Source organism: Manacus candei, unplaced genomic scaffold, assembly GCF_025592945.1.
Source record: "Manacus candei isolate 608988 ecotype Guabito, Panama unplaced genomic scaffold, ASM2559294v1 h1tg000014l, whole genome shotgun sequence".
NCBI classification, from domain to species: Eukaryota; Metazoa; Chordata; class Aves; order Passeriformes; family Pipridae; genus Manacus; species Manacus candei.
In genome coordinates this window covers 51,504,634-51,517,893 of record NW_026138062.1, presented here as the reverse complement: position 1 = coordinate 51,517,893, position 13,260 = coordinate 51,504,634, and the positions used below count along the sequence as shown (strand labels likewise).

The following is a 13,260-nucleotide window of genomic DNA, read 5'->3' as shown; positions in this document are numbered from 1 at the left end:
GGTAAAACTGACTTCTGCCCAAATGCTCACCACCCACCTTATGAACTGTTACTGTATAGATACTGTATGAAGTTATCACAAAAAGACAGTGTTTAAAACTTGAACCTTCCATGTGTTTTATATCTCTTCCTCTGTTTGTTTTGGATTGTGAGATACTTAAGGTAGGGACTTTGATCTTACTGTCTTTGTGGAGAAGAAGCTTCATTTTCCCCTCCAGATAGATGGCTTTTGCCAAGGTTTGTGGGCGGATAGACAACTGCCAATTTTTTTTTCTTTTCGTTTTTCAAACAAGAACAAGAAACTTGTCTTGAAATTACGATTCAACAGTGACTAAAGAGTACAGTTGGAGTTAGAAGTTATGAAATAGGAGTGAAAACCTTTGGGTCTTGGGTTATTGAATTAATTGGGTACTGTTGAAAGTTCTTGCCAGAGGTTGTTATATTAAATGGAAAAGGTTATGAAGACGTTAGAGAAAAGGAATACCAAGTAAAAGAGATAAAGTTAGGTATTTAGGAGCAAAGAAGATGACTCCGAGGCATTTCTGAGATCAGTTGCCTTTCTTTTATCACATGTTTCATGTAGCCTTGGGACTTTTCATTTAAGGCAGCCCTGAAAAAAAAAAGATAGTTACAGAAGGGATTTTTTATTAATACTGCTGATAGAAGGGGGAATGTCACCAATCAGTATTTGAGTGGTTGCTGTGTATCTGAATCATGCTGTGGTTGCTGACTGGTTTCATTATCCCCATGTGTTTTTCTACATTTGTCACGTAGCATCTCACCTTTGGTTTCCTACCATCCAAGTAGGGCAAAATGCAAAAGAATGACATGAGTCATTAGCAGGAGAGGCTTTAATTGTTCTGGACACTGAGGGGAAATCCACACTGATAGCAAGAAGAGGAGGAAAGCTAGAGGTTTTGGATTTTGAAGAAAGGCCACTCAAGTTAAAGCTACAGATACCTGGACAAGAGCACTGGCATGCATTATTCTCTGCTGTTCACCATCCAGTAAGCATAATGGGCTCCCCTCAGGCTCAGCTCATATGTCACTGCATAGTGCCTGTAGGAGCCCCAACAAAGCCTCTGAGCTGATATCCACATCTTCTGTGCCTCAAATTGGCATCTCTGTAGGGAGGACTGACAGATGCTGGGCAGATGTACTTGGTAGCTCAAAGCTGCCTGCTGCCAAAAGCTATGCTTTCTGCTCTGGGCAGACCTTTAGTCTTAAAGGACTTGGTGCAGACACTGAACATGAAGCCAGGACACTGGCACCAGCACAGAAGAAGAAAGGTTGGAAGGAATTAAGAATGATGAAAATCAAATAGATGATCACTGTAACATCATATTGGTCACTGCTTAGTTTTAGCAGGGGCTGAAGAGTAAGTTTTGTCATCTCAGTTGTTTCCTTCCAGTCTGACATCATCAATCTGCCTTAAAATAACATATAAAATATGTTTTATTTTGTTTTCCAGTAAAGGCTATAATGGAAGAAAATCTGCCCTTCAGCAACAAGCTTATTGCATGTAATATTCTAACTTTACATCATCTCAACCTAATCTCTTTAGACTTTGATTGCATTTTCCAGCTGTAAGCACTTGCTTTTAGTGAGCTTTCTAGACTGGTATTTCAAATTATCTGCCTATGTCAACTGTTTTTACTTTAAATTTGCTTTCAAAATCCTTCCAGGTATACTTGAAAGTAATTGGTCTGTTTACTATCATCTTAGATGCATGTTTATTAGAGAAATGATGCTCTCTTTTCCATGTGGCTTCCCATACTCTAGGAAAGAAATATTAAAATATTACAGGATGACATATCGGCTAGTTGTAATGCAAGTTTATTTCTTGTAATTGTGGATATCTTGAACTGAGAATAAAATGTCCTGGAAAGAAGCTGTGTGCTATCACATTTTCCCAGGCTGCTTCCTGCAGTCTCAAAAAAATGGCCACTGATAGCATTTTTGTTACATCCCTAAATATTGTTATTTTTCATGTAATGCTCCCTTCAAAATGCATAACCCAGTTATTAATACCTCAGAATGCCCTGCACTCGTGCTAGGCATGGGTTTGATAAACATAGTTAGAGCTACAGTAAGATAATTGGCTTCAAAAGGGAGGAACATGGCTTTTTAACTTAGGTGTTGTAGCTATATTTATTCTGGCCTGTCACCTCGGAATATTTTCCTTGCAATTGCTTTCATAATTAACTGTTAAATTTCACAGTTGGTCCTCCATTTTTAATCTGCCCTTTTAATGCTCTTCTGGGGAACAGCAGCTCATGCTGATCTCAGACTTCACTCATGAAAGGCTTTAAGACAGATCCATTTGAAAAAAATTAGCAGTTATTCTTTCTCAAAAAAAACCATCAGTACAAGTTCTGGGTCTTTAGATGCTTTTTCTTCATTTGCAATAGCCTTTAAGAATTCCAGGAGGAGGCAAAGGAGGACTCGTTATGCTAAAAATGAGAACTGGTAACAAAAACATTTCTTCTGGAAAGTACTCAGCTTTCAATCTCATGTCCTTTCTGCTTCGAAGCTTTATTTATGAGGTGATGTGGTGAACTCATTCATTTTTATTGTGGCAGATAGGGAAAGTCTAGTAGCTAGAGGAACACTTTAGTGTTTGCAAGTCCTGGTTTCAGTTTTATGCAGGTTTCTTTGTGACTCGGGCACCCTCATCTAGCCTGTCCTCTCCTTGCAAGGATATTGAGAGGTAGTACACAGAAGGCTGTGGTTGCTTAGACCCTTTAGTAAAGGAGACTGAATAGGTAACCAAAGTTTTTTGGGTTTGAAGGGAAAGAGCAAAAACTTCTTTAGCTCAGCAATAAATGTTTCACCATCTAAATTTTAATCTGCATGATAAACACAAATATTGCGCTTCTGGGATTGCAAGGGTGTCTTCAAAGGTATCCATTTCTTATGAAGAAACAAGTAGAGCTTTAAAATGTGAATTTGTGTAGTATTAGCTTTCACTCATTTATCAGTATAATATACACAAGAAGCAAGGTCAATATTAGTAAAGTCTCCTGTTAGATTCTAATTTTCAAGTGTCTTTACTACACAGTAGCAAAGCACTTTGCAGAGAGGAGGGTAAGGGAAAGGATAGCTTAATTGTAACCTAGAGCAATTCAGAAGCAGTTTATTATAAGTGCTTTTGTAAGACGTACATACCAAAGAGGCTTGTGCATAAGAAAACACCCACACTCTACAGGTTTGAACTGAGCTTACTTGTGTGTGCTTTGTTAGTCAGCAATGTCGAGAGCTTTTTCCTTCTAATTACCTTTTGATTGTTTTGAAGAACACAAATGTAATATGAAATACTGTAATCAGAGTAAAACAATCTACAAAAATACTAGCTGAACTGGTATGATGAATGTCAAGGGAATTAATTCTGTAGCTGGAATATGAAGTGTGTAAGGCCATAATGAGAACATATCAGTTGATATAGAATGTCAGAACCACTATGCACACTGGGAATAAAAATCAAATTGTGTTATGAATAGTTTTTTTTTTCCTAAATTACCTCATTACCCCTTCCCCAACCCAATAAATCACTGAAATGGTTTACCTCTTCAGAAGGATATCAGTGTACATTTACATATCCTGGAGAAATCGAGGCCCAGCAAGGCAGAGGCAGCCTAGAAGATGTAGAAGAGCTGCCCTGCATGCTGAATTTAGACACTAAAATCTTCCAGTTGGCCGCCAGCTCTGCAGCAGCAATGCTGCCTTCAGTTTTCTTGGCCTTGTCCCAGCACTTGGACTTACTGGGAGCAGTGCTCTGCTGGGGCTGAGACTCGTGAGACTGGAACGCAGCGTGCTCACACTAGTGGTATGCATCTGTGCTAACATTGAGGAGCCTGTGTTCCTGCCTCACTTGCTGCCTTTCTTTGCCCACAGTGCAGTGTTTTCTTTGTATATCTTGCCATGGGTTGTCCATTCTGTTTGAAACTCTTCCAGGATTCATGGCTTCTTCTGGGAGATGTTTCTGCTGCCAAATAAGCTTGGTTTCTAGATGTTCCAGTGGAACTTCCCTTTTCTTTGTGTCAGTGTGTTAGTGCTGATCAGAATGCTCTTCAGTAGTAATGCAAATAATATTTTTTTTCAGTCCTTCCCCTATGTAAATCTGTTGGATTCCATGTTGCTTTCTTGTAGCTTCTGCCTGGCTAAGATTTAGGAAGCTTTTCCTTTGTAAATCATCCTAGGTTCTTTTCCTTTGTAAATCATTCTTTTCCTTTGTAGTACTCCTAGTTGCTGTATCTGCTCCCTCCCTCCCATTTGTTCCTTACAGTTTCTCTCATAATAGGATGACAACATCTGTACAGAGCTAGATTAATGCATATTGCTTTGTAATGTACTCAGTTCATCACATCTTTCTATGCTGTTTTATGTCTTTTAATTTTATGATTCCTGTGATCTCTACGAACTTGCTCTCTAGATTTCTAATAGCCTCTCTAATAATACATTTGAATTGTTGATTATCTTTACCCATTTTTATAGTTCTTAAGGAAGCTTGCATACATAGCTTGTACAGTTCAGTAATTCCTTCAGTATTTGTTTCCTTTGGTGCTTTTCCTATTTCTTTACCAGATATGTGATGGCCAATACAATTTGCAACTGAATTGCTGAAGTAACTTCAGTTAATTCCCTGGTAAACAAAATCGAAGCTTGCTTAGTATTTGGAAAGGAGAATTATACAAGGTGAAAAATTGATCTTGTCACTTAAAAATAAACACTCTAAACACCTCCCTGCTCACATTTTTTTTATTTTTGTTTTATAATTCTATTTTTTAAGCCAGCACTGGTCTTGTGCTTCAGCCTGGAGTAATGCTGTGTTGTATTTCACTGAGTAACAGGAAGTTTATATTGCTCCTTCATGGACATTAGCAAGTAGGGAGTTCAGTAATTACATATTGGCAAAATTCCTGTCAGGATGACTCGGTTTTCTCCCCTTGAGGTCCTTCTGAAATATCAAATGGAAACAGGAGTTTTCATTTCCTGACACTCCAAAGTGCAGTTATTGTAGACTTTGAAGTGGAAGATATTAAAACTGGCTGGTGGAAGTGAAAATCTAATTGCTGCACTGCCCTCCTGGTGATAAGCCGTAAACGAAAACAGTGCGAGATTGAAGTTAGGGGCTAAACCAGCCAATTCTGTGTAGTTGGTTCTTCTGAACAATCGTGAAATGCTCTTATTTTTAAAAATCAGTGATACAAACCTCCTCTGGGCTCTGGGTTACTTATTATTGACTGATAATATATAGCATCTACTGTATGGCAACTTGTTGCGTTTTATTCACAATAATTTCTCTGACACTTTGAATGTTGTGGTAGGCAAGCTATGAAGTGCTTATATCTTAGCAAAAACTCCCATATTAGATTTGAATAAGTTTCTTATTCTTATAAGGAGATACTCTAGATTCCTCCTCAGTCTTTAGACTGTTAGACTACCTACTCCTCCAATTCATATCTAATTTCCAAATACCTTTTTTATCTTTCACTGTTTCACCTTATCTGGTACTGCTGGGCCACAGGACTCACTTTTCTTTCACTGTCATTCTCTTTTTGTGTTTGTCTTTGGTTTCATATCTATGGAGTTCCTTCCAAGGAAAGGAAAAGAGTTTTCTTTACAAGAGGAGATACCTAATGGTAATGGTTAAGCTCTCAAATGTGCCTCAAATTGCATTGCTTTGCAATTTCTTTAAACGTGGTAAACTCTCTTATAATGAGCTGAAATACCAGACATTACCAAATGACTTCGTACCAGAACTGTGTGAGGTGATTCCAGAAACAAAAACCATGAAGTAGAATTCCTTATAACTGAAAGCAACTAGGATGAATCAATTTCTGCATGATGCCTTCTGACAGGCGTTGTTTTTTTACAATATTTTTAATGTCTTCCTGCAGTGATGGAAAAGATAAAACTGCATGATCCAGGAAGTGCACCAAAATTGACCGTGCAGAGCCCAGTGATATCCAGACAATGAAATGGATGTTTTCAGCCTTAAAGTCTTGTTTGTTTGTTTGCTTGTGTTTTCTACTTAAAAGGATACTTTGACTTTATTGCAACTTAGGTATCTATTTTAGAAAGCAGCAGCTACTTCCCTTTCTCCTGTTTCAGTGAGATGCTGTTGTCCTTAAGGAGAGGCTGAAAAATCTTCCTGTAGTGAATGTTGTGTTTGTTAGTCCTGATTTTAAATGAGCTTTTTGTGTGTAGTCAATGTTTTAAACTGCAAACATTTTCTTCTTTCCTCTCTGAGGGTAACATTTAATTCTGTTGGTTTTGTCTTGTAGAAACCATAAGAGAATGAAAAGTATTCATTTGTTTGACAGAGAGAGAAAGAACTTTTTAAAATCTCAAAAGATCCTTGTTGTTGGTTGGTAAATCTTGCAGTCATTCTGTGCACAAACATAAAAGAAAGCATTTCTTAACACTGGGTGAATCATGTTGAACACCATGTCAAAAGCTGAAGATGATAATTTTTACTTCTTTTTTATAATAGCACTTTTCCTCCCTCACCAAAACCAGCATCTGTATTCTAACTCCCAATATTGTTCCTGATGTTTTTACATCCTGTTTATTATTTCTTTATGACCATGTTCTGTTTCAACTTATTTACAACTTTACATGTTTTTTTTTCTTTTTGACTTCTCATCCAAATTTATTGTAGAAGTTACTTTATAGTGTGGAATTTAAAAATGGAAACTTTATGAAAGTAAGGTACTTCAAATTTGTGTACTTCCCAACTGTCTGTATAATGTCTGTATGACAGTAAACTGTATATTGTGCCTGTGTTTGCCTGTAGATACTATTTCCCCTTTTAAGTTAATATTCTTTGTATTTGAAGTCAGTCTTTGTACAGATCTTTGTGCATTTATTTTATATATATATATATGCTTTCTAGGGCCTGAAGATGACTCTGAATGTACATCCATCATAAAAAAGACTTGTAAGGTTTTGCTGCTGTATTTGTAGAACAGGGTGTAGATGTGGTTTAACACTTATACTGTTCTCCTTCCCACAGACAGAGGCTTGTTGAAATGATGTTTTGCATAAATTTGATTTTGTTCTGGTACCGTATGGCATTTGCTCAATGAATAAAACAGTACTTTGAAACAATGGTTTGCATTAAAACAGTCTCGAAGACTTCTATAAAAATTTGTGCAATCAGTCACACAGTCTGCATTTATCATGATTAGACATTAATTTAGCCCTGTACCTAATACTACGTATAATCTTTGGGAACATGGCCTGTTTTAGTACTGTGATAGGCCACCACATCATGCAATCTGATTGTGGAGCTTACTGAGCTTCACCCTGAAAGCAGGTTCATCATGCTGCCCATTTCTGTTGGGAACCAGTTGTAAATATTTCCACTTTAGTGGGAAGTTTTCCTCTTTATTCTAGCCCACATCGAGTTAGGATTAGTTTATATCTATTTAGTCTTTGTCAGTGTTATCCTCTCATTCAAATAGCTCTCTCTTGTCTTTGGCACTGACCCATGATGCATTTACAGAGTGCAGTTTTAATCCATCCAGCTGTTTTGTTCAGGAGCTGAGCTGAGCAATTTTTGTCCTTTCTGAAATTGTGGGCTCCCATTCATCACTCCCATATGAGTGGTGCTTCTCTGTACATGATGTACTTTCTCTCTTCTTTTATCAATAGCTAGAGAACAGTGTATTCTACTACTGACTTGCATGAAGACCACTATTTTCCCTTCCTCTACTGGAAATAAATTTGGGGAGTTTGGTGCTTACAGTGATGGCTTATGGTCACTTACCATGCAATCTAAATTCACCTTTCTGCCTCTTCAAATAGATTAATTCTACATTTGGAATAAGGATTCATATTCACACTGAAAGGTGTGTTCTTGGCCATCGTATTTAATCCTATTCCTGTCATTTCAATCTGCAAGTTCATTCATTTCTTCCTCAGATAATATGATCTTCCTTTCTGTTGACAGAAAAGCTGAAAGTAAAATGCTGAGGAACAGTCTTTGGTCACTAAAGAAAAATCAGGTCACTCTCTGGACCAGTATTCAAGGAATCCAGTACTGAAATATAACAGCACTGTACAGAGTTGAGCCCAGGTCCATCCATGCACATTCATCACATTTTTGATATATTGTATTTCTATAGGCATAACCAATAATATCTTCTTTAATTATTTTGCATATCTTCTACCTCTTGCCTTAGTTGCAATTTCTCCAATCTCTGGTTTTCCCATGGAGGTCTGCTGCATTATTTTTCCCCCCTTTTTTTTAGAAAGGAAATTTAGTGAAAAAGATTTTTTTTTTTTTTTTTGACAGTTTGGACTATTTTCCCATTTTTAACTTCCTTGTCTATTCCCTTCAATGCTTGCTTCACTCCCTTGTTTGTTAATTAACTTTACAGTTGTGGGTCTGTACTTGCATCACCTTTTTCTTCTTTCTAGTATTCTTTGCTAATATCTGTGCATATCCCTTTTAATGAATTTATAAGCTATTCTGCATGAGGATAATCTTGTAAAGACTAGCTAGACTTTTATGAAAGTCCTAGGGACCTTGAGTTTGCAAGAGACCTTGCAGTTTTTGTTCTTGAAAGAAGTAATTTTGCTAGCACCATGCCAGAAGACTGTATTGTTCCCCTGCCCCTACTTCCCCTATTAAAAAAAATTGTGCAACTCTCAATAAGTATATTTGCAGATAGGCTTGCCTAATCCATGCTGCAAGTGTTCTGAATAATATGGGCCAAATAGTGCGGAGAAGGAGTGGCAGGAATTTGCAGCTAGATTAGGTCTACGGTATTTCCTTTCTCAGCAAGATGGTCCTAGATTAAATGCTCATAAATTTTTGATAATTTAACATAATTATAGCTTTACAGGAAGTGTTGAAACCTTCCCTTTCCTACAGAAGATTCTGTTTTCTGCGTTCTTACATCCATCTGCGGTTCGTTATCCTGCTGCAACTCTCTTCTGCAGTCACGTGCCTTCCCAGTTGCAGATGAACATCATGATATTTCTTTTGTTTGGCATTTTCATATTTGAATTTTTGCCAGGTTTATGACAGTTTCATAACTAAGCGACCTTAAACAGTGACATTTATATAACATCTAATAGCTTCTCTTGAAAGTGGGCATAGTTGAGGACGGCTTTAGAAAGCAGAAGATTCACTGATCCAGACTACTTTTCAAGGCTGAATGACATCTTTGCATGATTTATGGGAGAACATGGGAATGGTCAGCGTGCCTCACAGCAGAGTTTTAGTGAATTTCTTCTAAACCTAGTCTCCACTGAGAGTGAATCGCTACCCATTGCAACACTAAGGGAGTGTGGTAAAAGGTTAGTGATTCCCCAAAGAATTTAAACATAAAAAAGCCCTTTTAAATTGATATAAACTTGTATGTCTGTGCAGAAGCTGTTTTGATTTCAGTTGGGCTTTTTTTTATGTGGAGGAACTTATCACAGAACTGACTAGAAGAGTAAGATCTCTGGCACATCTCTGTTTAGCCTGGTATAAATTGGTGAAATTCGTGGTTGTGCAGGAGATGGTGTTAAATTATTAAAGAAGTGATTTAAAGAAGATCTGATTAAAATCAGATGAGAATTTTATTTGTTTGAGAAGACTGTCTCAAAATGAGATTTGTATCTACTTGGTGAGAATTTAGAAGAGCTACCTTGTTAAAGGTAGTCAGATACTTCTGCTCCATGTGTTCTGAAATAAACTTTTTTTCCATTTGGGTCTAAATTTTCTTAAAAACTGTAAAGTATGAATTTTTTTTTTCCAGGGGGGCTGTAATACTTTAGGTTATATGAACATAGTTTGGTAGTTTTTGTTTTTCTTTGGAAAGAATCTTGGCAAGTAGGACTCTTGAAAAATAAGTGCTTGAATTAGGGGTATAATTCAGACAAGACCCACTCACTCTTGTTCTTTATTTTAGAATGTGAAATGCTTCTGATATTTTCTGCTGAATAAAAAAGACCAAAATAGGGAGTGTTTTTGGTGTCTCCATAGCCTCATACACTGTATTTTTCATTGGGATATAAGGAAATTAGAGTTTCAGTTTTATATATATTTAACTGATGATGTATAAAAGTGTGCAGTTTTATATAAGTAACATTCTGCCTTTTTTAACAGATTTACTCGTTTTACCAAATTGCATAGCATTTAATTCCCATAACATAGCCTTTATTCTCAAAATTATGATTTGTGGTTAAGCTAAAAAGCTGAATCTGCATCCCTTCTGCTGAGAGATGTAACATTTCTTTATGCTTCACCTAAAGTTGCAGTATTTCATTGTAATTTTCCATAGACCAGCACAGTTTGAAAAAAAAAACACATCTAAATCAGATTGCCCCCTGGTACAAGAGCTGAACTCTTTGCTTGTTCTTGCTTTCTCTGGTCTCTGCAACGTGTCATCTCTTTGTGTTGCATAGCATGTATCACAGAATGACAGAATGGTTTGGGTTGGAAGGGACCATAAAGATCATCTCATTCCAAACTCCCCTGTCATAGGCAGGGACACCTTCCACAAGACCAGGTTGTTCAAAACCCCATCCAACCTGGCCTTGAACACTTACAGAGATGGGGCATCCATAGCTTTTCTGGGTAACCTGTGCCACTACTTCACCAGCCTCACAGTAAATAACTTCTTCCCAGTATCTAATCTAAACTTGCCTTCCTTCTGCTTAAGGCCATTCCCTCATCCTATCACTACAGGCCCTTGTGAAAAGTCCCTCTATAGACTTCTTGTAGGTCCCGCTTAGGTAATGGAAGACTGGTATAAGGTCTTCCTGGAGACCTTATAGCATCCTAGAATCAACAGGAGGGATGGAGAGCAGTGGTGTGTTGCTGAAGTTCAGGCTCTCAATAAGCTTTGACACTTGCCCATCATGCTGATCAGTAGCGGCTTCCGACATTTTATTATTCCTTATTGTACTGTCTTAGATTATAATCTGTGATGTAGCATCCCGTCTGGCTTGTTCTGTGTGCCCAAAGTGACTAGCACACTAAGAGTTTGAAAATTGAACTGGTTTCATTTGGGAATGAGTCACTTGATGAGTTTCAAGAATCGGCTTTAGAAAAGAAAAAACAAACAAACAGTCTTAAAATACCAGGCTTGAACTATTTGGGGCTTATATCTCTTCAAGGAATCAGGTTTTGATTCATAATCTGTGTCGTTAAGGTAATCCTATCTTTCTTCCTTCTGACAAGAAAGTAAGCACCATCTAAGTCAAACTGTTAGTTAAATTAGTATTTTATTACTATCCACACGTGAAAAATGACAAAAGAGTTAAAATGTTCTTTGCCTTTGTGTGGTTAACTGTGTGTTATAAAAATTTAACTTTGTATTATGTGCAAAAGCAGAAGACAACTTTCAAAAAGGTGTAGCTTTCTGGATGAAAACTGTTGGAATCTGTCTTTAATGAGTTAATGCAGTTTTATTTAGTTAAATGTTGTTATATTTAGTTAAAAGTGCATAATACCCAATTCTAAATCTCTGCTTTTGGTTTCTGTCCTACAGGGAACACAGTGAGTAACCTGATTTTCATTCTACCTCCAATCTATGGTGCGATTCAGACCTATAAAGATGGCCTTGAAAAACGGTATTTAGCTGCGTATTTGTGTCTTACAGGTATGTGTAAAACTTAATTTGCTCTGTGATTATAAAGAGAGCTCAGATGTGCAATGAACAATATATCTAAATATTAATAAACCAAGTGGTTAAATCTAAATACTGTGTGTGTGAAAAGTAAACCTCAATTTGTTGTAGTTGTTAACGTGTACAGAAAATTGGTATTTGTTGGAAGGACATGAAGTTAGAATTCAGTAAATAACTAAATGGGATTGATCCGTTTCTGGCTTTAGGTTCTGCTTGGTGCATCTCTGTACTTTTATGATGATTTACAGAAGGTGTCTTGTGTGTTCTACTTAAAAGGCGCTTTCACATTATATTAATATTTTTGTTACATTTGTATGGAACAGTAATACAAGAAATGACTAAGATCTTGAGGGAACTGGAAAGGTGTTCTTTCGTGAGTTTGAATTTGTTTTCAATTCCTCTTTGGCATATATCACCCAACAATCTAAATGCCATAGTAACTTGCAAGTTTTGTAAGGATGGAAGAACAATGTGATGTTCATATTTAGATCTACTTAAGGGCAGTCTGTTTTCTCTGTAATAACAAAATCCAGAAAAGAACCAACTTCCTTTGAAACATTAATCATGCAAATAGAAGTCATACTCCTTATGAAAAAAGATACTTGAAGATGGTTCACATTTGGCTGTTGGGTCTCAAACTAGGTTTCACAGAATTTCTGTTTCATGGGTATCTGTGTTTGCTATAGCTCCCAATTCTGTGGAGATCTTTCCAAGTTTTCGCAGTGGTAAGGGATTGATATATGTTACTTTTAATATTGGCATATTCTGTATTTAGGCAAACATTGTTGAAAAACACATATCCATATGCTAAATGATGTATCCTTGATGCCAGTTAAACTGTAACATATACTAGGTGCAACTTGGTGAGTATTCAGTAACATCAGCTTTGCTGATCTAGGTGGAAGGTGGGCAGCAACAATGTACAACTTTGCATGTTGTCTGAACACTTTCCAAATAGCCATTTGTAGAGTTTTTATGGTTTTGAGTAATTAATTATTTTTGTCTCAGTATGAAACAGAATTCTTGAAGGTCAGGGTTTACTTCTAAAAAGACAGGGAAAGAAATGGTGTGTAAGCATTTGCTTAAGTTGACTTTGCGTGTTCTTGAATCAAAGTATCCTATACTGCCATTCTTTTTAAACTAAAAAAATTGAATTAAATTAAAACTCTGTTTGAGACTGTCTTCACTATCTCTGTCAGTGACACTTTATGATGGACAAAGTGTGCCACGCTCTGACCAGAATGTCAGGCTGTCACACTAGCTAGGCATTTCTCATATCCCATTTAATTTTAAAAATGCTTAAAAAAACCCGTCATCTGTCTTTGATCATAATAAATACCACGGACTTCAGTTTTGTACTCTTTGTGATGTTATGAAGGGGAGCTCAGCCTGCATATTCAACAGCAGTGCTGGAGGGCAGTCCTGAGTTCCAGCTGGGCCCTGCTCATCTGTGACTGGGATGGCTTTGACTCCTGTCTAAAGTGATAAATGCTTGCACAACTTGATTTTTATCTCATATGTTGGAACCTAACATTAAAGGTCACTCCCAAAAGCATTTCCCTTCTGTTTTGTCTCTGCTTCAGTATTCGTAACGCTGGACTGTTTTCCAGCAGTTGAAAGATGTAAAG

General features: G+C 37.0%; 1 protein-coding gene across 1 annotated transcript in view; it reads left to right on the top strand.

Moving 5' to 3' along the window:
* ACER3 (alkaline ceramidase 3) overlaps positions 1-13,260 on the top strand; it is a 58,378-nt gene that overhangs the window by 9,602 nt on the left and 35,516 nt on the right. The window contains exon 2 of the mRNA XM_051779938.1: positions 11,495-11,605. Within this exon, the coding sequence (XP_051635898.1) occupies positions 11,495-11,605 (111 nt within the window). The remainder of the gene's footprint in view (positions 1-11,494; positions 11,606-13,260) is intronic.